Below are 23,036 nucleotides of genomic sequence, written 5' to 3'. Positions count from 1 at the left end.
CGTTGTACTCCAGATTGCCATCTGCGTCTATTTATTTAAGGTTTTCTGTCATAAATAAATCAGTTGTCTAAATAAAAGGAGGGAAATCATCTTTCATCCACACAAAAATACCTATAATGATACATTTGCTGAACTGAAGGGTGCACATGCCTATTTTTAGGCAAAACTATACTTTTTTAAAATTATTATTATTTTAAAAGTATATGTTGAACTTATGTTTGGCAGCATGGGGACAGCCTCTTAAAAAAATAATTTAAAAAAAGGGAAAAAATTGGGGCGGGTAATGCAATTTCATACAATGACATCACTTTTCCTCAACCCAAAACAGTGAACGCCGAGGCAGGGAGAAGAAAGCGGCTGCTGCTGCTGCGGGGAAGGACGCAGCGACACAGATACAAAAAAAACTAGTATATTTCTGTGTTTTATTAACATGGAGAGGCGGCGTCGACTTCGACCGTTTCCAACCAAATGAGGTGAGTTTTAAACGAAAGAAAACGGGCTAATGTCGTTTCCTGTCCGCTTGGGTCGAGAGGTTTGTTTGAATACCGACGGAGCCGTTTTTGGCCGGTTTTCATTGATTTAACAGCGCCGGTAAAAGTGACGGTCTGAACGGATGTAGCTTAAAGCTAAACGTGTGGGTGTCTTCCTCCTGATTTCCAACGTTTTGTCTTGTTTGCGGGAGAAACGCAAGGGCGTAGCGGCGTTACCCCTGCCGGAGGAGACTCCTTTGGGTGCAGGGTTTTTTTTTTTAGGGCCTGTCCCAGAAAAAGAGATTTTTTTTTCTGAGCCGAAGTACGTTTTTTTTTTTTTTGTTCTCCGGCATGAACATGCTAGCTTAAATACAGCCTTGTCGCAGTTTTAGCCTCGTTTTATGAGACGAACCCTGAAATAGGAACGTGGAAAAGGAACTGACAATCCGGGTTTTTTTTCCTTCTCACAATGATGCCGAAAAGAAGCATTTTCTCTTAAATGATTGAAATAAAACCCACTGTGTCAAACGGTACAAATAAAACCAGTGGTACACGATCACCAGGCTTAAATCAACCAGATAGCGAATGCATTAAGGTGTGGGTTTGTCTGCAGCAGGGATGTAACGTTGCTGTTAGTGGAGGATAAACCGCCCTGGTTCTTAAGGAGGACCAGCTGGTTTAAAGTTCCCCTCCACTCAAAAATGTGCTTATTTATTGCATCACATGGATGTTTGAGCTCTAAAGAATGATGTGAACTAACTCTAGTTTGGAAGCTGATAGTTAATTACTTGTATGCTAACTTATAAGTTCCAGCACACATAAACACAGAATACATATTTATGTAAAGTTACTAGGAGATCCCATTTAAACAATATGTATGTGTAAAAAGCCCAAAACATTTACAATATTTCTATGTATCTGGAGATGTCTGGAGAGGATCTGCATGATTTGGTTGTTGAAGATGGGTATTGGTTTGTTATATACACAGATATGTGTCTCCGTTACATAGGTATGCCAGGTAAAATGTTCCACTCTTGGCCAAAATTTAAACAAACAGACAAAAAAATATCTACTGCGAAATAGTGATATGAATAACAGCCTCAGAAATCCGGTATCTGGCACGCTGCACCACTAAACGACATAAAGTGAGAGGAAAAGGAAGTGAAAATAGTCATCAGACACGAATGTGAACGCGTGTTTCCGTCCCCTATACTTTTTATGTAGGAGGACAGGAAACTGTTGTCTCATGTTTTAATGAAACGGGCAACGTTGCAGTCTTCTCATCTGTGATTGGTGATTTATTGTTTACGTCTGCGTCTATTTTTAGTCTGTCTAAGGATGTTTAAGCCATGTGCTTTTAATACGTATTGCATTTTGTTGCATTTTGTTTTTTATTGATTCTGTTTTGCAATATTTATGGTGTGTATTTATGAGCACCAAACTAAAACATGGTTTAGATCTGCCACTAATGACTGTTTTCATTTTTGATTAATTGACGAATCATGTGAAAAACACCCATCACTGATTGTTTGTTTTGTTTGACCAAATGTAATGATCATATAAAACAGAAAAGCAGTGACTCCTCACAGCTAAGAAGCAATAACTGGGGAATGTTTGGCATTTTAGTTTGAAAAATAATTTGCTAATAGTCTCAGCTATAATAGGGGCGCGCCCCTCGAAGTAACAGACTGGATTGGTGCCCATATTGGCCCGTACAGAGAGTTATTTGGAGCAGCATTGGCAGTGAATGTGTGTTATTGGATCATACTTTAACAATGCTGCTTTTTAATAGATGTGATACCTTCCACATTCTCTGAATAGCATTTAAGTCACAAGGAGTGGATGGTTTCTTGTTTGCTTTCGCATTGTGTAGGATTTTATCGACCATAAAACATGTGCCAGTAATCTAAATCAATTGCGATCCCTATTCGGAGATTATACAGGATTTATAACACTGAAATAATGCCGTATGGCTGTTTCAGATTCCATTTGAAGGGGAAAAGCATCCACGCTTAATGGCCTGTGTCTGTTGGTTGAAGGCCAGATATAAGCTCATGCTGTTTTCATTGTCTCATGGTCTTCTGAACAAAGGCCAAAAGAAAAGAGGATGGAAAGATTTCTTTTAAAACTTTGGCTGGCATTCAGGCTATAAAATATTTCAATCTCACTGAAGATCTCCAAGAAATGCCTGATGAATATTTGCAGATATTGCGTATCTCCTTTGCCTTTTTCCAAATTGTATTTTGATATAATATTGCCTTTCGTTGTTTTTGGCAATTGCATATGAATACACTAGATTGTATAAGAGAGCCATGTCATTTATGGCACAAAGATGCATCGAAACAGTGATTGGAACAACGTGACTTTTTACTGAAAAAAGGAAGTGAGTAGCTCTGTTTTGCTTGTTTCTGCCTACATTACCCACAGTGAACCCCAATGGCCGAGTTCAGTCTGAGGTTTGGGTGTGCGATATGCAACTAGCGGCTAATGTAGCCTCTAGCCCTCTGCAGAGATGAGGGTCAGACTGTGATCAAATGGGTGACGTTCCCAAACATGTAATAATAACACAGAAAAACCTTAAATTACTTGCCTATACATTCTTAAAATTAAATTTACTCGTTCGCCTCTTTGAAATATCTAGAGTGATATTTGCGATTTCAGAAGTTTAACAAGTTTTGCAGGACACAAAATATCCATTCTCAGTGTTTGTGCTTAAAATCACTCACCTGTGCTAAATCTATATTAATCCACGTTATGCTCCGAACTAGCGGTAGTCGGCCGTGTACCCACGGGTACGCCCGGGAACCCCCGGATGTGCCTCTGCCATCTACATCTCAAGCTGGCTCACCCAGCGTAATCATAAAAAGTGTATTCAGAAGTTTCCATAAGCGCCAGCCAAACAAGTCAAACACAAGAAGCCTCATCCTCTTCGACAATAATCCATGTTTACAATCCAGGGATTTTATTTTTTAACAAGATCAGTGTACATAATGGAAAAGTGGCATTAGAACGTGCAACTACCCCCTTGAAACCCACAGCTCATATTGAGTCTTGCCTACATTAAATCCCACCGGTGCACCTAAATTAATCATTCTGACTGCGTGGTCGGCCCAAATGTCACAGAATTGTCTATGTATGCACATCAGGTGAATTTTCAATGATCAAACATCGTCCTGCACAGTGAAGGTTAAGCATCCAAGTGAAGAAAGACTAAGCAAAATGCGTTTTTGAAGCGGGGACGTTAAAAATCAACCGCAAAGGGTAGGAATGCTCCGCCATGAATGTAAAGTTTATTCTGCGGATTGGGTGGACTTCTTCAGCTCTGGAGGCTCGGGTGAATTTAAGACTAAAATGTGTCACAATTGGAACAACATTTGGTCAAGAACACGAGGAACCGCCGACGCTGCGAACAATTTGTCCCGAGGAATGACCTCAGAGCTGCAGAGAAATGTGGTTCCACTCTCAACTCGCTGCATTACATTTATGGCCCGCGCTCCATGTTTGAGCGTGATTGAAGTTTTTGTGAGAGGCTCTGTCCCAGCGCAACTTTGAGATTGCATATCCAAGCTGTGCCGCATTACATCATGAAGGGCCGAGCCAGTGACTTATTCAAGTGTAATGGGCAGTATAAGTGCTTGCTCGCTCTGTTCGCCTCTAATTGTTCGCAGATGTTTTGCACGCCTTTGTGTCCCACGTCTTGTTGCAGCCGCAGACTGTGTTCAGACTTTATTATAGAGGGGAAACGTGGCATGGAGTAAGTGTTTAATTTGGCTGTTGGTCCTGTTAACTGGTTCTGGTTATTTATTAGGCGTTGCAGTCCAGGAAGTGTGAGACAGTTGAAACAATAAGTTGAGTACTTCATCATAATTATCCAAATGATCAAAGCCGGTATCTACCAGCAAGGCCGTCGACAAACGAGAGGAAACGAAACGAGGAAGCACCGTCACAAACAATTTCTTCTTCACCTTTTTCAAATTCAGGAAGCTACGTTTTATTACAAACTCTCACTTAGTAACAAATTGATTTAATTGTTTTAAGGCATTTCTCTTTCTAGCTTCTCAAATGTGTGTGTGCTTTTCTCTGTTTTATAGCATTATTAACTTAATATATTTGGGGTTTAGACTGTTTATTTAACAAAACAGGACATTTGGACTAATTTTCACTTGTGACATTGATCTATTAATAGTGGACAAATTAATTGATTAATGAAAATAGTCTTTAGAACAGCAGCAAATATTGTCAGGGCGGCAACTAATGATTAATTTGTTATCGATTAAAAGTTTAGGCTGAAATGCCTCAACAATTACCATCGACATGTTCCCAGAGTTGAGTATGATGTCTTCAAATGTGTTGTTTTGTCCAACTAATGTACAGTATATCCTCACACTGCTATAATACAGAGAAACAGTAAATCCTCACATTGCATGACATAGAATCAGAGAATATTTAGCTTATTTTTCACTAAATTTGCTTGATAAATGATGATCAACACAATTAATCATGTTGATCAGTTTTTCAAACTAATAGTTTCAGCTCTACGCAGCAGCAGCAGCTGTTGATACAGACTCGGGCATCTTGAGACAAAAACATTGGTTTTATGGAGCAAAAGACCTTACAGACTCTCAAGGTCAGTCAGTCTGTGAAATATGACTTTATTAGGTTGTAGTTCAGCAGTTTTACAGGGAGGAAAGAGCAATGGGACAATAATTTAGTCAGTTTGAAGTCTAGCAGGGGTGAGCAGACGGGTCAGAGTCTCCTGCAGTCGGCCTATCTCTGCAGGATCTCCCCCCCCCCCCCCCCCCCACACACCCACCCGTCTGTATAAACGACCATGCTTTGAAGATAGGCTGGGGCTGAGACCCCCTTATCAGCTATGAGTTTTATCACCGCTGTCTGATGCGTGTATGCAGGTACTGTAGTTACCATGGTTATACACCAAAGGCACTTCTGGGGCCAGCATTTGCATCGCAAAATATTCATTAATTACCCCGCAGAGTCGGTGCGATACAGCAGAGCTCGGCAGCAGAGCTCACAGAGGGAGAGGAGACCGGCAGAAATCTGCATCATCATCATCATCGCCATCATCATGACCGTTCACACAATGCAGATATGGAACTCAAAGAGCTATCTTCATTGTCTCATCTGAGCCGAGGCACCTTAACTCGAGTTTTATTGTGAATATTTGCATGCATAATATTGGAGCGACTCCAAAAGCAGCAGCCTTTGTCTTCTTCTTCATCTTCAATCTGTATGGCCGCCTGCTGTGTCTGAAATATGCGTGATTGAATATGCTAAAGGAATCCTACGAGGAGAGAGAGAGAGAGAGAGGGGGGAAAGAGCTCACACTCATTCAAAGTCCACCCTACAGAGGAATCTGTGGTCATACAAACATTGAAGTTGGCAAAACACTGCTTTAGCTGCTGCAGCTGCAACAAACATTCAATTCATCAGTCCGGCCAAAGAAAATATGGCTAGGAATTTGGCTTTAATCAATTCAAGCAAACGGGGTCCCCACCACATCCTGTTTGGCCAAAAAGGGATTAAATGACCATAATTTTATTCGGTTTTTATGCTGACACAACCTATTATATTCCGCGCTCAGATTTATGACCCGTGATAACTTAGATTAACACTGTGCAGTTGAAGAATAACGAGGACAGTCGGAGGTTTTCGCCTTTTATTCAGGCCCATCTTGTATCCTAACAGTGTTCCTTTGTGCACCTCGGTATAGTTTATTTTCATTTGTCTCAAAATAAAGTTGTTATTGAGGAGCTTTATGCAAACCATCCCCCACCCCTTAAATCCCCTTCAACCCCTCTCCCTAAAGGTGCTTTAGTGAACCGCTGCTTCTTTAGTGTTTTCCCATTTGAAAAGTCAAACCTGTATGCCTTGAAAAACATCAGCACTCTTCCCGTGGAGGTTGTGTTTGTTGGTGTGATGGTGAGCAGAATGCGTGGCGGCTTAAATAGGGATCTTCATTTATAACCCTCCATATTATTTTAGATCTCTGTACCATAAATAGGTCTTCCTCTTGGCCGGACCTTGGGAAAAGGATGTGGATGATGAGTATGCCCGACTCCTGGTTGAGTTTGAGCCGCAGCGGCTGTTGGCCAGATGTGGAGATGCTGCCCATCGCCAAGCCACTTACTCCTGTACCTTCTTTTAACTAATGTATCGTAAAGTTGTACTGAAGTACAGTTTTGAGGTAGTTGTACTTGCATGTAGCTTGATCTGTAATTTGTCGTTTAATTTTAGAGGGCGTTACTGTTTCCTGTAGTGTTAAACAGCCAATTAGAGTGCTGCACAGAGAAGACAGACCTGATTGATGTTCTAGTTTGTAAAAAAAGATGCTAAAAGAGCAGATTCTGCTCTGTAACGTATTTTCATTTTCTGCTACTTCATACTTCCACTGCACTACATTTCACAGGCAAATATTGTAATGTCTACTTCACTACATTTATTTGATCTTTAGTTACTTCAGATTTATAATACAAAAAAAAAAAATATGATGTCAGAAATGATTGATCCCTGGAGGCAAATTCACAAACTACCCAGTAGTACGTAGAATTTAAACGATCGCGACCTTTACGGGCTGCAACATTAAACTTTTACTTCAGCTTTCAAAAATCTTTAGTGGTGTTTATTTGTGGAGATGCTGAACAAAACGTTGAACTATCATGAACTTGTCATTGCTTTATTGATCTAGCTATAAAATAGGCTATAAAAATCATTAAAATGCGTTTTATAATTAAAAAAAAAAAACAATACTTGTGCATAATGTTCCATATTACCTGGATCAAACCTTCTAACTGGTCAGCAACCGTCGTAGACATTTTGATCTGTCGTTACCATGGTGATACAAGTAAGGTAGCGTCATGATACCAGAAAACCTGAGTTGAGTTAAGATGAATGAATCTGGCTCTGTCGTGTGCCCGTATTACTACCACAGCTCCATAAGAGCGGATGTGATGACCTGGATTAACTCGTCTGGCCTCTTCACCAGCATGTCGTGTTCAACCTCCACATATTTTCCAGTCATGTCAGAGTTCAGCAGTGTGGTGTGTGAAGGTGATTCACTGAGGAATCGGGGTTTTGAAGTATTTGCTGACACAGGTGGAAACGGAGTTTGCAGCTGGACAAAATGCATTCCCTCTCTGTCTCTCTCTGGGGTATTTACGGTGGTATGAAACCTGCCTTTTAATCGAGGCCAGGATGAATGGTTTTCATTACTAGGCTTTTTATGATTTCAGAAACGAACCGAAGAGCACAGTTTGAATCTTTTCACGTGAGGGATTTATGGAGATCTTGATTATCTGGATGAGTTTTGGTTCTTTGGTCTTTAAAGTGAGCAAATAGTCATTTAAATAACACTTAAACCATATACACTTTCAGATTTATACATAACTGAATGCCACTTACATCTCTAACCTGTTTATATTTTTGGCAGTGTGTATATCTGGGATTTGCACCTTGAACTCTTGAACTTTCAGCCTGTTAAACCTTCAAAACCTAAAGATATTCACTTTGATACCAGAGAAAGCAAATAAATCCAGTAAATATTCATATTTAAGATTGTTTTTTTGGCATTTTATTTTAAAAAAATAACCTAAATAGCTGCCAATTGCTCACAAAGCCACAGTTGATGGCTCATTCGACTCCTGACTTCCTAATAAGGTCGGCCCGAGTCAAGGCTTCATGCAAATTAACACAAGAGGCCTCCACTGACACCACCGGGGTGTTTATAGCCCCGGCTTTAAACCCTGCACATCTCCTCGCCGAGGCCTGAGTGTCACATTTCTTCTTGGTGGATGAGCTCTCCATCGTCACATAGAGCCCAGGCCATCAGTGCCCGTTAAACTGTCGGCTCCTGAATGGGGGTTTGTACCCCTCCAGTCTGATTTACAACTGTGATTCAGAACTTCCCTGACAGTTCCTTCGCTTCGGCCGCCGCAACCAAAAACCGCCACCATCTGCCAACGGATGGTTGCCTCCTGGTCTCTACACCGATTGCTGGATTTTTCGTTATTGGTTAATCTTCTCAATTAATTCTTCAGAAAATAGTAAAAAGAGCAAAAGGCGATGTCATCGCATCACTTGTTTGTGTGACCAACGGCGTCAAAGATATTCAAATTATGCTTAATTATGCGTCAGAATAATATTTTATCAACCACTGCAGTTATATTCATTACTGATTAGTCTGTTTGCGGTCTGACTGGCAGTTCGACCCAAATAAATTCTGTTTTTATGATCATTTATGAGAAAAGCATCAAATCCTTGAAGTTAGGAAGCTGGAGCCAGAGGTTTTTTCGGTAAAAGGTTGATAATTTTCAGTCGACCACTAATTGTTCCAGCTCCGACCTCCCTCTCTCTCTCTCCCTCTCTCTTTTTCTTAGATAATATTGCTCTTTGTGTTCGGCGGTTGAAGGTTTTCCTTGTTGTGATGGGGTGAGGATGAGCTGCATGTGTTTGGAAAAAGAGGCACGACGCCCTGCTTTACATGTTGTTTGCATTGAATTTCAAATGGGTCGCATGTGCTGGTCCACTCTGCCTCCAGGAGAAATTCTTTCCACTTAACTTTCCAGGCAAGTTTCCCTCCATTAAGACACGCGTTTTATTGCCCCTTGACTCTATTTATGTTTGCACAAGCAACGGGTTTTTTGAGTTGGGGAGGATCCTCACTTGAGGGGAAAGTGGATGTCGAAAGGAGGTGACAATAAGGCTTTTATGTCGAGAGTTATCCTCATTTCCCTTGCGTTAGCTCCAGGGGACCATGTGACCGGCTCTCATTCAGGTCATGTCGTCCCGTTCAGCCTTTGACCCTCTTAGAAGGGGAAGCCAGTCCCTCAATGTCCCATTCATGCCATACAGATGTCTGTGTGCGTTAATGTCTGACACAGCACAAGTATGACGATCCCCTGACAGCACTTCATTCAACTGTGAGTGGTTAACTGTGTGTCTGCTGCGCTGGTGACGGGACGGATTCCTCCATTTGGTGATTACAGGATGAGTTCACATATTTTCTGTCTTTTTAAACAATCCAGAAATGAACGTTGAGATGTATTTTTTTTTAAATCAAAATGCAGCAGTGACTAAATCATGATGTATGAAGCTAGAGTTGGGCGATAACGGCGTGAACATAAAATCTGAGATTTTTTTTAGATTTGAATCGCTGTATTGTGCTTGAGCCGCCTCTGTTGAAGATGGTGGAATATATCAGGATAAAAGCACGCAGACTGTTAACACATCTTCTTGAAACCAGGTTTAATTGCTGCAATAATCTTCCAGCCACCAGGGGGACACAGATTAGCAGCCTGGCCATAAGGACAGACTGGGTAGGATGGCCATATGTGTTGAGTAATAAGAGGATAAATCCTCACTGGACTCCAGCTCTTTTGATCTGGGTGATTTTTTTTTTAATGTGAAGCTCAGCGTCTGTCGTTTGTTTGTGTTTTTTCTCTGATGTGGTTCAGTCTTGATGACCTGTGCAGTATTTTGTCTTCAGGGTTTCCCCTGATTTCCCATATTGTATTTATCAGTGTCTTTTATTTTGAAAACAGTTTTGCTGGCCTTCTGTTATTTCAGCAGTGGTGGAACACGTATTCAGATCCTTCACTTGAGTAAAAGTACTTATACCACACTGTGAAGATACTCCACTAACGTGACCACCCTGTTTTCAAAACCTTACTTGAGTAAACACGGAAGGACAGGAAGGGGGATGAATAAATCTGTAAGGTAACTAAAGCTGTCAGCCAGATGTTAAAGAACAATATTTCCAGCTGAGATGAAGTTGCATAGAATGTAAATACTCAAGTAAAGTACATTTACACAGGTACTTGTAGTCATCGCTGCATTTCAGACATAGACATTGAAATTCTGCTGTGAATCTGGGACGAGTTGTGTACCAACCAAACAGGCTAGACTGTTTTGGTCAAATCTGACTGACAATAGCTTGAAACAACTGACATTCATGTGAGCACCCTGGGGCGCTTGATTTTGACTATAGGAAGTCTGTTGTGGGGGGCAAAGTCGATTCAGGTCAGGTCTCTTGTCGACCCAATTAGGGTCAAATTGAAAAACGCTCAACTTTGAAATGAGTGCGTATAGATCTGCTTTTTTAGAAAGAATAGTTTGAGGAGGCAGTTGTTTTTTTTTCTTTCTTTCTTTATCGTATTATCCGCCCACATGTGAGTCCCCAAACCCGTGTTTACCTCCTCCCCGTTGTTGTTGCCTTGGCGCCCAGTCATTTTGTCATCAGACTTAGGTTAGTGTGTCTGGTATGTCTGAGGATGATGTGGCTCCATTAACAAGGAGAGCGGATGAGTCACACGGGGTGAAAACCTGCGGAGATTAACCACGCTGAGACACTGGTTCAGAAAGCCTCCTATCTGCTGACCAGTTCAGACACGACACAGTTTTGTTGAAAACACGCTGCTGCTGCTATATTCATTCACACAAATATGTCTGTATTTGAAAGAGTAACTGTATTGGAGCTAGGGGGAATTGTTGGTTAATCAATAGGTTGGATGACAGCGTAATTTTTCAAGCCCAAATGAATGCTTTTACTTTTTATAAATGTGATTGGAAACTGAATATTTTGGGGTTTGGAACTGTTGTTCACTGTTGTTTAAACAAAACCAGCTCTTAATAGATGTAGATGTACGACTGCAACTATCGATTATTTTCAGCTTCGATTGATCTGCAATCTATTAAACAATTTAATAATTTTCTCCATAAAATATAAAAAAAATTGTGAAAGGTGCCTGCTATAACAGTCAGACCCCCCAAAATATTGAGCAAAACACAGACATCATCCGTCATGCTATATTAAACAGTAGGTAGTTCACTCTCACCCCTTTATAGCCCACGTGTGTTTACTTTCTTTACTTTGACAGACAAAAGTTAGACGACTGTCAATCAAGGCGTAGTTTTGGAAAGGGAAGAGATATGGGACAAAATGTGGAGACTGAGAGAAAAAGGAAGAGCGAAGGTGATGGAGATCAGAGAGGAAGAGCAGCCCCCAAAACTCACCACTTCAAACAATGCAATTCCCACATTTACATTATGTTGTTTAGTCTAAACAGTGAATCGGCTGAATTTACAACACAAACAACTTGCCTGATTATATGTGTGATAATGTAGTATTTATTATTTAAATGTATTTTCAGACTATAGTGTGGATTATTAGTTGATGCTACTGCTCGCTGACATGTTTTTTTAATGCTATTGTTATTTAAAGATAAAATTAAAAATGCACATATTTTGATCAGGGGAATCCAAAATCTTTGTAGGGTGCATGTCCCGAACCCCCGCTCGTTAGCTCAGTATATGCACCTCATGTGTGTCAGCCATGGCAAAGATGCACATGCATTTGCCAATATTGATACTACATGATCTCGTTGTGATCCTGATCCTTGTCCTCTGGACAAACGGCGTCATGGGGTCACTGTTTTGACCTCTAACCAGCCAATATGCACTGATCAGCAATGAGGGTAATATGGGCCAGTATGTTAGTGTTGCTCACATGGTCAAACATCAGCGCAGTCTCACAGGACTCAGCCCTCAACACTTATTACCACTGTGACTGAGAAAGACAATCCTCTTAGCACAGAGCCTGTTTTCTTTCTAGGGCACTGAATGCCTCTTTGCAGAAGTCCTGTCAGTTGAGCCCGGCTGTCGGATATCCTCTCTCTGTTAAGTTCCTTTGTCCGCTACATGGTAGGGTCTCTTTTTTTTTTAAACGCAACCCCCCTCTCCACCTCTTTATGGGTCTGAGCCGGCAGCTGCAGGGTTAATGTTTAGCAGCAGCAGCAGCCGCAGCAGAGAGGCAGGAGTTGTAGGAGGAGGAGGAGGAGGAGGAGGAGGAGGAGGGGAGAAGGAGAGCGGCAGAGAAGTGGGGGCTGGTCCACAGCTGTTGTAGTAGGCAGGGTCTATTGGGGTAGGAAGCCTGCCTCACTCGCCCTGGAACAATGGGAGACATGGCAGCCTCTGCAGACAGCACAGGCACAATGCACATGCCCAAGGACAGGCCTTCTCTAGCCGGAGCGTAGAGGAAACCGGCTTCCTCGGCACACTCGGCAGGGTGACGGCACTTTGAACGGGGAGGAAAATAATCTCCTCCGCAGCCGGAAAACAGAAATGCAAGGTTGTGGCCTCTCTGTCGCTCTCTTTTTTTTATCTTCTTCTGGTGCCTTTCATTCTGCTCTGAGGAGATCTCTGGATGCGCTGACTGGATGACTGTAAAAGGCGGAAGGAGGGAGGTGAGCTGAACCAAAATGTGTATTTGATGGAGGGGAATTTTTTTTTTTGTAAATATGGGATTACTTATTAGATTTCTACAGTTGACATGGTGTTTGTGGGCTTCTCTCTGCGTCTTCCTGTTGTGACAGCGTCTCTGTGTCGAATTAAAGCTGAGTTTTCCTCGTGTGAGAATGAAGTGATGTGACAGAGAGGGGAACACATGTTTTGCGAGGTTTTATGGTGTTGACTTGACGTGAACGGACCTGGATGACTGAAGGGCAGGTCTGATATTGCTCTGCGTGTGTGTTTTGGTTAGCATCGCTATCTGTGGGCCAGCTCACGTTTTAGCAGCTCTTGTTACTGCATGGTTTGTATTTCCGTGCCGAACCGACGCCAAATGATGTCGTGCGTTTTGCTCGCAGCTAACAATGTGTCATAAATCTGCCAAATGTGTACGGCGGTGGTGGACAGCGCTGCCTAAATGACGCTTGTGTTTAGATGAAACAAAAACACAGTGTTGTATCAGAGATGGAGTGGTGTGTTTCCTCACTGGGTGTGGAGATGGCCTGGCACGGATTTAAAAAAAAAAGCATCCCTGCCATCAGTTTGATTGCACTCAGTCATTACATGGCACACATCCAACCTTTCAGGCTTTTTGGGAAGGGAGCTCCCTTCCCCTCCTCCAGTCCCTCCCCCACCTCCTCCACCGCCTCCGCTCCCCATCCAAAATATTGCTTGTGTACGATTCGTCTCGGTACTTATAGCCAAACATCAGACAGGAAGCAGCACCGAGGGAGCTCCCCCAGCCTGATTCTGTCTCGCCCACATCCCTCCTCCTCTTTGATATTTATCGGTATTAATGATGCCGACAATCGCGTGGTGGCGTGTCTGCAAAGACAAAAAAAAAAAAAAAAAGACTTTGGCCTACATTTTCAGTCTTCCCCCCGATCTTGTTTAATTCCACCACGTGAGGATTAAGGTTTTGTCACATTGTTTACATCTCCCGCCTACACACTTTGTCTACACAGCAAGAACTTCAATCCTTTCCCAGATTGGCAGATGGAAAGGCTGGTGTTTGACATATCCTGAGACGGCCTTGCCTATGCCAAATCCCCAAGAGTGCGACTGACATGATTTAAGAAGCTTTTGTGCATTTCTTCTTCTCTCGACTGAGTCGCGCTTCAAATAGGTTTTTTTTTTTTTTTTTTCTGCCCTCATTCCATGAATCTCATCTACTCATCCTCTGCAGCATCTCAACGAACCTCTTTGAACATTTTGATTCACTCAATATTTCATCATTTTCTCAGCGTCCAGCCGCGTCCTCGCTATTTATTTACCGAGGACAGACTTGGATGTGAAATTGCCGAGGTCTCTCGTGCTTTTTTTTATTATTTTTTTTATTTCAGAGCCCTGTGATCTGCAGTCTTTGTGATCTCGCTCTCACGACACAGATCACAGATCACGGTCTGCTTCTTTTCCTGGGACCAGGTGTCCCGAGGAGGGCACTGCCAGACCAGATGATCTGCTCTTGCTCTATTAAAACCCAGATTGAGGAGGGCAGATGCTCAACACCTCTAATCCCATTTCAGTTGGACAAGATCTAAAAGGATCAGGCCCTGTTACCCTTTTGGAAATGAAGAGTTAACGCCGTGCCGGCGTAAACATATATGTGTAGTCAGCAGACGAAGCGTCCCATTTAGGTCCTAAATCAAATCTTTGTAGAACGTGAACATAATTAACAAGGGACTCTGTTAATGGGGAATCCCACATCAGACGGAGAACTTTAAAAAGAAATCATTGTGTGGCGCTCGATGTGTAAAGTCCTGTGTTATCAGAAAGACATAAAAGGGGACTTCTTAAACGCTGTGTCTGCTGAATTATTCATCCATCTTTCTTTCATTACACTTTACAATGACTCAGAGATGAAAGGGAAGACGAGAGGAAGAGGAGGAGGAGAGCGCGATGGAAGAGTGGGGGGTTTGCGGTCTTGGCATGACTGGTGTCTGCCGAGCACTGGTATCTCCTGAGAGCGATGGAGCGTCTTCCTCTCTTCCCCCCACTGGTTTCCTGTTCGCTTGCACATCGGAGGAAGGCTGCAGCCTTTGCCCGCCACATAACATTGACATTGGTCTCAACCTTCTGATGACCCTAAAACTCCTGTCAAACTTTTCAACATCTCAAGATTTCAAGACACAAATAGCACATAGGATTGGCACAGATTTATTTTATTTTTTTGTCAGAAAGCCTGAAGGATGGAAGGATGATTTAATTAAAATTAAATTGTGTCCTTGTGTTTTCTCTCCCTCAGCTCCTTGGTTTTGTTGTTGGGAGACAGAGGTACCTGACGGGAGACTGACTCCTCTTCAAGGATCATAACGAGAGCTGAAACTACAGGTGAGCGTCTTCATTATGTATTCAAATGTATCAATATCAAGGGTTACATATAATAATAAATCAAATAATGTATTCGGATTATCTATTAATCTGCAGGCTATAAAATGTCAGGAAGGAAATGGAAAAGCCCGTCACAGTTTCCTAGAGAAAAGTGAGAATTGTTTTATAGCTGCAACTAAATTCTTTTCATCTCAGTTCATCTGACGATTTTTCAGAGGACTTGTTTTGGAATCTAAAACCCAAATTAATTCAGTTTTCAACTATATAAATGAGTAAATACTCATTTGAGAAGCTAGAACATCATTTTAATCATTTTATAATCAATTATCAAAGAGTTGTCTGTTCATTTTCTGACGGTTAACTGTGATTGATCGACTCATTGTCTCTGCATTTTATTCGTATGTAATTGTAATCAAAATCAGCTTCCTAAGTTGAGGGGAAGAAAGATTGATGGTTTATTTGCTTTTCGTCTGCGTCTCTGTTTGTTTGTTTGTTGTCACCAGACTCTTTAATGCAAATTTAAAAAACAATACTTACAAACACGAACACACTTTCGGTCTCAGTGATAAGAAACTGACCTTTGCAGAAGTCGCTGCTGGCTAATTTGTTTATGAGGACACAAACAATATTTACTTACAGTCGATGACACGGGTCAAGTTGCACTTTTATTTGTTTGCCGATGAATGCTCGCCCGCGTCCCCACAGCTCACATTCTCCATCTACAGGTATCCCTTTGAGAACAGAAGCGGCACATGCTCACTTGGCTCCGAGGCGATCACATGATCCTCTCTGTGTTGTTCAGTGATTGGTCCTTTAAGCTGCGAGTGCTCAGCCTCGCTGCTCTTTGTTTACACTTGGCAATGTCGCGTTTGGTAGCGGTGGTGATTTAATTTGTCTTATTGTTCCGTCTTATCGGGCTCTTCACTTCTATACGTCTTCCTCCTTTTACATTTTCATTATCGGGGCATTCTTTCTTTTCATTGTTGCTATATTTCTTCATTATTTTAGTCATCAGGAGGGCTACAACTAATGATTTGGTAAATCATTTACTAATCTGATTTATTAATTTGACTGATTCGTGCATGCATATAAATGGTCTGTGTATACCTGGAAATATTTATTATTTTTTTCTTTGTAATTTCACTTGAAAACATTTTTTAAACTTGAAAAATGTGCTTTGCCATGTGGTTATTTCACATAGATATGTATTGAATTACCAGAAATTCAGAGTAGTTTTTCTTGCCCCATAAACAAACTTAACAAACAAACAAAAAAAAAATGTAGGTCAATAAGGAAAGAATGAAGTTTTGGATAATTTATTAAATAATAATTTATTATCATCTCTCTCTGAATCACTGTTGCTAACGCAAAGCCCCCAGACTACATTGACAGAAATGGTCATTTTAACTGGCTGATCGTCTTAAAACACAATTACTCTTAAAGTCATTCACTTGTGTGTTAGATGTGAAAATATTTTTGCTCTACACGCTGTTTCCCACTGCCTCTTATGTTTTAAATAACATCTTTAAAAAAGCAATGCTGAGATATCCCAACATCTCTAGTGTGGGGTCAAAAATGCTCTATCCTACATTTCCCATAATGCAACTGGATAGTGTCTTAAATTAGATCCTTCCTGCTCCCAACATTTCTTTCCAACTCCACACCTCCAGTTTGTACCACACTCTTTCTGTTTAAGATCTAAAGAGCTGAGCCTGAGCTGAAGTAACCCCTGATGACATCATCATGTCATTAATACATAAGCAATAGCAACATAATGATATGCAGGCACGTTTCTGCATTGGGTAGTTTTTCTGGATTAAACTCAACGTAGGATGCAGCACATACTGGGTATTGTCACAGTATGGGATGAGTACTTTTACGTGACTAAAGGACCCGAACACTTCCTCCACTGGTGTGCAGAGCAGCAGGATGAACTCTCTTTGCATTCCCCTCGTGGCTTCTCTCTGACAGCACCAGCGGCTGTGAGTCTGCCAGCAGAGCTCTGTGGAAGGAGCTCCCTGACACTGCAGCCCCACTGGGACACATTGACCCTCTCCTCTGCCCCGTCACTGAGCCTCTGTGTGTGCAGCCACTGGCTCCCGATCCACCACCACCATGACAATACTGCAGTTTACAAAGCAGCTGGCAGCTCCCTCTCCCTCACCCTCTCCCTCTCTAGCACTCTCTTGCTCCATCGCTCTCTCGCTGCCTTACATTCAGACATTAAGGCTTTCTGAAGTGTTTGAAGAGCTTTAAGGAAAGGCAAGTTTAGTCCTGTCGGATGTTTCAACAAAGCCATTTTAAAGTACCTTATATATTACATTAAGACAAGATTTAAAGGAAACTAGTCAATATAAAGACATGTATAAAAAGCAATAATTCAAGCTGGAATAAAACAAGAGAATAAATAGTACAGTGCAGTTTAGAGGCTTGACTAAATAATCCCAGATTTAGAAAAATCTGTTCAAACCAAATGCACTACTTTTTTGTTTGCTGACATGTACAGGCTGAATGATCAATCCAGAAGTGGCAGATTAGTCAATAATTGAGTTAGTTAGTCAATAGTCAATAAAATGATGCTTATTTGCAGCATATCGATATCAGTAGATCTTAGATCCAGCCCTTGTTTTAGGCCTGTTGGATTCGAAAGAGCACACGGCTTGTTTTAAGGGATGTTTCTTTCTGGTGGCATTTTCAGTGAGGCTTGTGACGTTAGCTCTGCACATCAAAAAGAAACCACGAGCAGCAGAACCACATTTTCATGTTTATATTTAGCTGCACTTTTGTTTGTCTTTTGCTCCACGCTGTAATTTCCATGTGAACGTTCGCACAGGGAGATGAGTGCTTGTATCCCGGCCCTGCTGCCCCAAGCTTTAATGTGCATTAGCGAAGTGAAAAGCTGGTATTTATAACCACTCGGTAAACCGAGGTCAAACGGCTAATATCTGCTTCCGGTCTTAGATGGACCCACATTGATCAGCCCTCCATTATACGTGCAGATTCGGCTGTATTCAGTCAATCGCGGCTCAATAAGCTCCCTACACTTTGGATGGCGCTGCTTAGGTTTGTCAGTCAGGCTTCAGAATCCACAGTGACGTTCAATAATCTTCCTGTAAACGCTTTGCAAGCAGCTCCGGTTACATGAGGCCCAGCAGGTATCCACTGATCTCTTAAACCATCGAACATTTCCCAGTAGTGAGTTATATACTTGGTGTACGTTTGGTACCCGTGCAAATGTGATGACCTGAGTTTCTTTACCAAAGACTGAAAATACAATTATTCTGCTAATCTTTTTCTCACTTAATCAATGTACTTTTTGGTGTATAAAACATCACAACAACTTTGAAGAATGTTAAAGTTCCCAAAGTGTTGTCTTCAAACCCCTGCCTTATTTTTGCCAAAGAAAATCACATGAAAAGACAACCAACAATGTATAAGTCTGTTTCTCAACACTTCTCAACTCTACTACTCTGGCTCTAAACCCTAATACCATTCATTCCTGCTGAAGACATAAATCTTTTAAGCAGCTATAATCAATAGTTTTGATGCTGTGGATCACATGACTACTTGAATGTGAAAGGAGTCACTTGTGGTGATGAAATCACAGAACTATCATGTGAGTGTAGATCCCTCAACAGAGACTGCAGAGCTTCCGCTCATCGTTCTATGGTCATGCTTCACCCCGAGCGCTCTGATGAACTCGCTTTACGCTACCGGCTCAGCAGCAAACAGCAGACAGACACAGTTAGAAACTAGCTGGTGAACATCTAGCGGCAAAGAAGCTAATTGGTGTTGGTGGAGACCAAAAACGGAGCTAGAAGAGAGTTGGACCAGCAGCATTCATCAGATGGGACACAAACACAACTTCTAATGAACGATGATGTTGATCTGTAACTGCAAATGTGACATAAACGAGAGTTTATGTGCTTTTGTTGGGGACTATTTTCAGCAGGGAATGAATCAACATTCGGTACTGCAGTGGTTGTAATATTTGGAGCAGCAGGACTGCGTATGTGGGATTGAGTCACAGCTGTATTCATGGTAATGACGGAGCATCCAGTGCAACAGTGTGGTTCATTGATTGCCTCTTTAATAGTTTCGAGACAACAATGGAGCTCCAGGGCACATGGATGATCTGACCAAGAATTTGTGTATTTCACACTTGTTTTTGAGTGCCTTAAGCACAATTTAATTGGTTGGACTCTCTCCTCTAAATATTTTAAGCTTTCTGTGCACATTTACACTGTGATTTGTTTGTTTGTGTGCGTGTCACCTGCCAGTTCCTGATTAGCCTCCAGCCACAGAATCGGGCTCCTCTCATCCGCTCTAATGACTCTTTCAGATGCAACGGTTGGATCTGGGTCCACGTTGGCACACCTACTTCAACCCTCCACACACACACACACACACACACACACACACACCTGGAGCCATGCCTACTAGACTGGTCCTCGGCCAGATGTCCTGCAGCGTAGCACGTTCACAGACTCCGGCTCAGCGTGGGTTCTGCAGGTGGATCCTGTGGACTCATTGAAGCTGCAGAGTAATTTGAACACTTATATTTCCTCCTCCAGCCACATATATCTGAAACGATGCAGGATGTGTGGATTTATGTGCTCCGTGGGGGGGTGATGTCTCAGCCCCTGTGGATATGGACTGTCCATGTCCAAACTCAACTCAACAAGTGTTGAAGGGAAATGTTGCGGCTGTCAGATAAACAGAATACAAACGGTTTAACGGCGGTAATAATGTTAACGTCAGTGTTGGAGATGATGTGAAGCAGACCTCAGCTCAGTTAACCGGCGTTTGTCTCGGTTTGCTTGGAGAGATGGGTGGTGTTCCCTGCAGCGGGACGGTTCAGATGCAGCCTGGCCGGGCTGAATGGATCAGTCGATTGACAGAAAATGATCAGCACATTTGATTTAAAGTGATTTATGATGCGAACGTCTGGTGTTTCATCTCCTGAAATGTGAGGATTTGCTGTCTTTCTCTGTTTGAGATTCGAGCCCTGAGTTGATTGTCATGTTGATACAATCATTATTACTGTAAGCTCACAGTAATTAGCTTTACAAGCAGCAGCAAGTGCTTAGGGGACTTCTATTGCCCTGAATTCTACCTCACAGGCGGCATAAAGGCTGCCATTTGTTAATAGGTTGTTAGCAGAGGAAGACACAGCTCAGGGCTAAAAAAATCAGAATTTCCAAGTGTTTATGTTGGAATACCATTGTTATAGAAAACTCAGTATCCTATTTCAGTATCAGTCATGATTGCAACAGTGATTCAGAGTCAAAACACATCCTCACAAACCTGCAGGTACGTCACCGACAGTCTGACGTAGCACCTGACGGGGAAACGCAAAGAAGCACATAAAACGTACCAGCGATGTAACAGCCCGTTCTCCACCTCTCTGTATGAGATGCTAAATAATGACACATATCTTCTTGATCATCGATACAGATTAAAAGAGAAAATACAGGCAGAGGGCTAGGTTTTCTGCAGATACAGACACTCCAGTGGGTCGTGATGATTGAGGGGGATTATTTTTGTAGCAGTCTATACCCTGGAGTCTAGCAAATATGTAATTAGTCTAGCAAATATGTAATTAGTTGTTGTTATAATTAGTCTGTTGTTAATCACTGAATGGATCTTTTCATTTTTTCATCGTAAAACTTTGATTTTTTGGGGGGATAATGAAGTTAAAAGTCCTTGACTTCATGTGTCCCCAAACTTCTAAAACATAAACTGCATCCTTGCAGAGGCGGGTATGGATGCACAGATCAGACGTTTCCTTTCCTGGTAGCGATTGACTCCTCACCTCAGGGTATCTCCAGCTGGAGGGTATGATTGATCAGATACTGGCATTCATTTAAACACATTTGAAATCTCTATACCTCCGCTGTGTGGAGGTCATTGCAATTATTCTGTAAGGTAACATGAGACCAGAGATTGCGGAAATGAGTCGAACCGGTTGTTTGCAACTAATATAACGATTATCTTTTTTATTACCACATTGACAAGGACATTATTGCAGCGCATTGAATCAGGGTGTAATGTGCTGCATGTTAGATACATGCATACAGTACGAGCAGAATAACAACTTGTCAGACGCAGATCTGATATGTGGTTTTAATCAAATATAATCAGCTGTGTCTTACAAATGAGAAGAACATTAAAAGAAAAGCAATCATAGCAGAGAAAATAAATCAAATGTGCTGTAACTTTTAAAGAAACGGAGGGCATTGTCATGGTCACCTTGATGTTTTATTGCCATGCGCGGACATTTTTATATCGCTGCAGAGATCGTGACGGTGATGGTTGCGGTGTCACCTTGTGTGTTTACAGATGAGAACAATGTCTGATGAGACAGAACAGAGGATGTGTGATGAAGACTTTGGTTCGGACGAGGAAGGCGAGGAGGGGGATGTAGAGTCGTTTCTGGAGGACAACAGTAGCGAGCTTATGGACCGACTGAAGGAGCTGGAGGTAAGCGAACATCGCTAATTAAATTGATTATGAGCACATTTAAAAGTAGTTAATCGAGTGTGAAATTTGTCTAAGAGGTTTCTATATTTTGTTCAAATTTACTGCAGTTAACATTTAATATATTCTGTGTGATTGAGTCAACTTTTATTTTCTGGGATAGCGTTAGCGCAAGACAAGCTAGCAAAGGCTACTAAATTCACCTACCAGTGCCTCTTAATCAACCAATTAAGCCATACCAAGACAGTACTTTCCATTTTACAATCCTTGAATGGGTCCAGTAACTATCATGAGTATCATATTGAGTATTGGCAAAAAATGTTGCTATGCTAGTACATTTTTCTGGTTGGATGAGTATAACATGACATAACATAACGTCATTTGTTGTTTTGCTTGGATTGAAGTTTTATATGTAAGAAGTGTTCACATCTGACAAATGCATTTTTGGTGCCGTATATTTCCATGTGCAGTTTAATGTGCATGACACGATAAATAACATACTTAATTGAATAACTATTTTATGTGTTTACCTCACAGGCAGAAAACTCTGCTCTGATGTTGGCAAATGAGAGTCAGAGAGAGGCGTATGAGAGATGCTTGGATGAGGTAAGTTCGCGTTGCATGATAATAAAACACAAACTAAGAATATAATTATAAAAATGCTGCTAAATGAAGTCATTCTGTGTAAAATGTGATGTTCTCTCGTGTTATTAGGTGGCCAACCACGTGGTCCAAGCTCTGCTGAATCAAAAGGTAACACGCGGCTCCACTTCTGTGTTTGTAGTTGAACAAACTGCAGCGTCGTCACTTGTCTCACTGCTCCGTGTGTCGCCCAACAGGATCTGAGGGAGGAGTGCATCAAGCTGAAGATGTTGGTGTTTGACCTGGAGAGACAGAACAGAGCACTTTGTGAGCTCTTTCAGCAGAAACTGCCCAACCACCCCACTGCTCACTACCAGGTAAATGAACTGTGGTCATTCATGAGTGACTGTGTGTCATTTACAAGCTGAATATGCTGATGTTAAATCATAATCTGCAAAGTAACCACAGCTTTCAGATAAATGTAGTGAAGTAAACGGTACAAGTTCCCTCTGAAATGTATAAAACAGCAGTACTTAAAATGTACTTAAGTACAGTACTTGAGTACATGTACACAGATCTGATTGTTTTTCACCTTAGCCTCATTCTTTCAGATGCTACTGCGACAGTAATTGATCTCAGGCTTTTTGCTTCTGCTCTATATTGTTCCAACAGATTCTGGGACAATGTAGGCCCTAGTTGTCTGTGTATATAATAGCCTGCAGTGTATACAGTGTCATCATAATTGCCTCATGAATCTCCCGTTGCAGGTCCAGGCGGGGCCCCTCCCAGACTACAATGCACAGCTGCACAATGACTCTGCCAAACAGGTGGAGCCTGCACAGAATGAAGCACAAGCCAAGGTGATTATTGCAA

At 41.8% G+C, this 23,036-nt stretch overlaps 1 protein-coding gene across 2 annotated transcripts in view; it reads left to right on the top strand.

Annotated features, from left to right (window-relative positions):
- Window positions 1–342: 342 nt before the first annotated feature.
- nckap5l (NCK-associated protein 5-like) overlaps window positions 343–23,036 on the top strand; it is a 33,027-nt gene continuing 10,333 nt past the window's right edge. Inside the window, exons 1-7 of one of the 2 annotated variants that reach the window (XM_084016395.1) lie at window positions 343–473; window positions 15,016–15,101; window positions 21,444–21,584; window positions 22,119–22,187; window positions 22,296–22,334; window positions 22,421–22,540; window positions 22,931–23,023. In XM_084016395.1, the coding sequence (XP_083872521.1) occupies window positions 21,444–21,584; window positions 22,119–22,187; window positions 22,296–22,334; window positions 22,421–22,540; window positions 22,931–23,023 (462 nt within the window). In that variant the 5' untranslated portion in view covers window positions 343–473; window positions 15,016–15,101. Of the gene's footprint in view, window positions 474–12,368; window positions 12,728–15,015; window positions 15,102–21,443; window positions 21,585–22,118; window positions 22,188–22,295; window positions 22,335–22,420; window positions 22,541–22,930; window positions 23,024–23,036 lie in introns of those variants that run through there. The other variant, XM_084016396.1, reaches the window with a different exon arrangement.

This window comes from Eutrigla gurnardus (genome assembly GCF_963514095.1).
Source record: "Eutrigla gurnardus genome assembly, chromosome: 8".
Classification (NCBI taxonomy): domain Eukaryota; kingdom Metazoa; phylum Chordata; class Actinopteri; order Perciformes; family Triglidae; genus Eutrigla; species Eutrigla gurnardus.
This window is presented reverse-complemented; position numbering and strand designations above follow the sequence as displayed.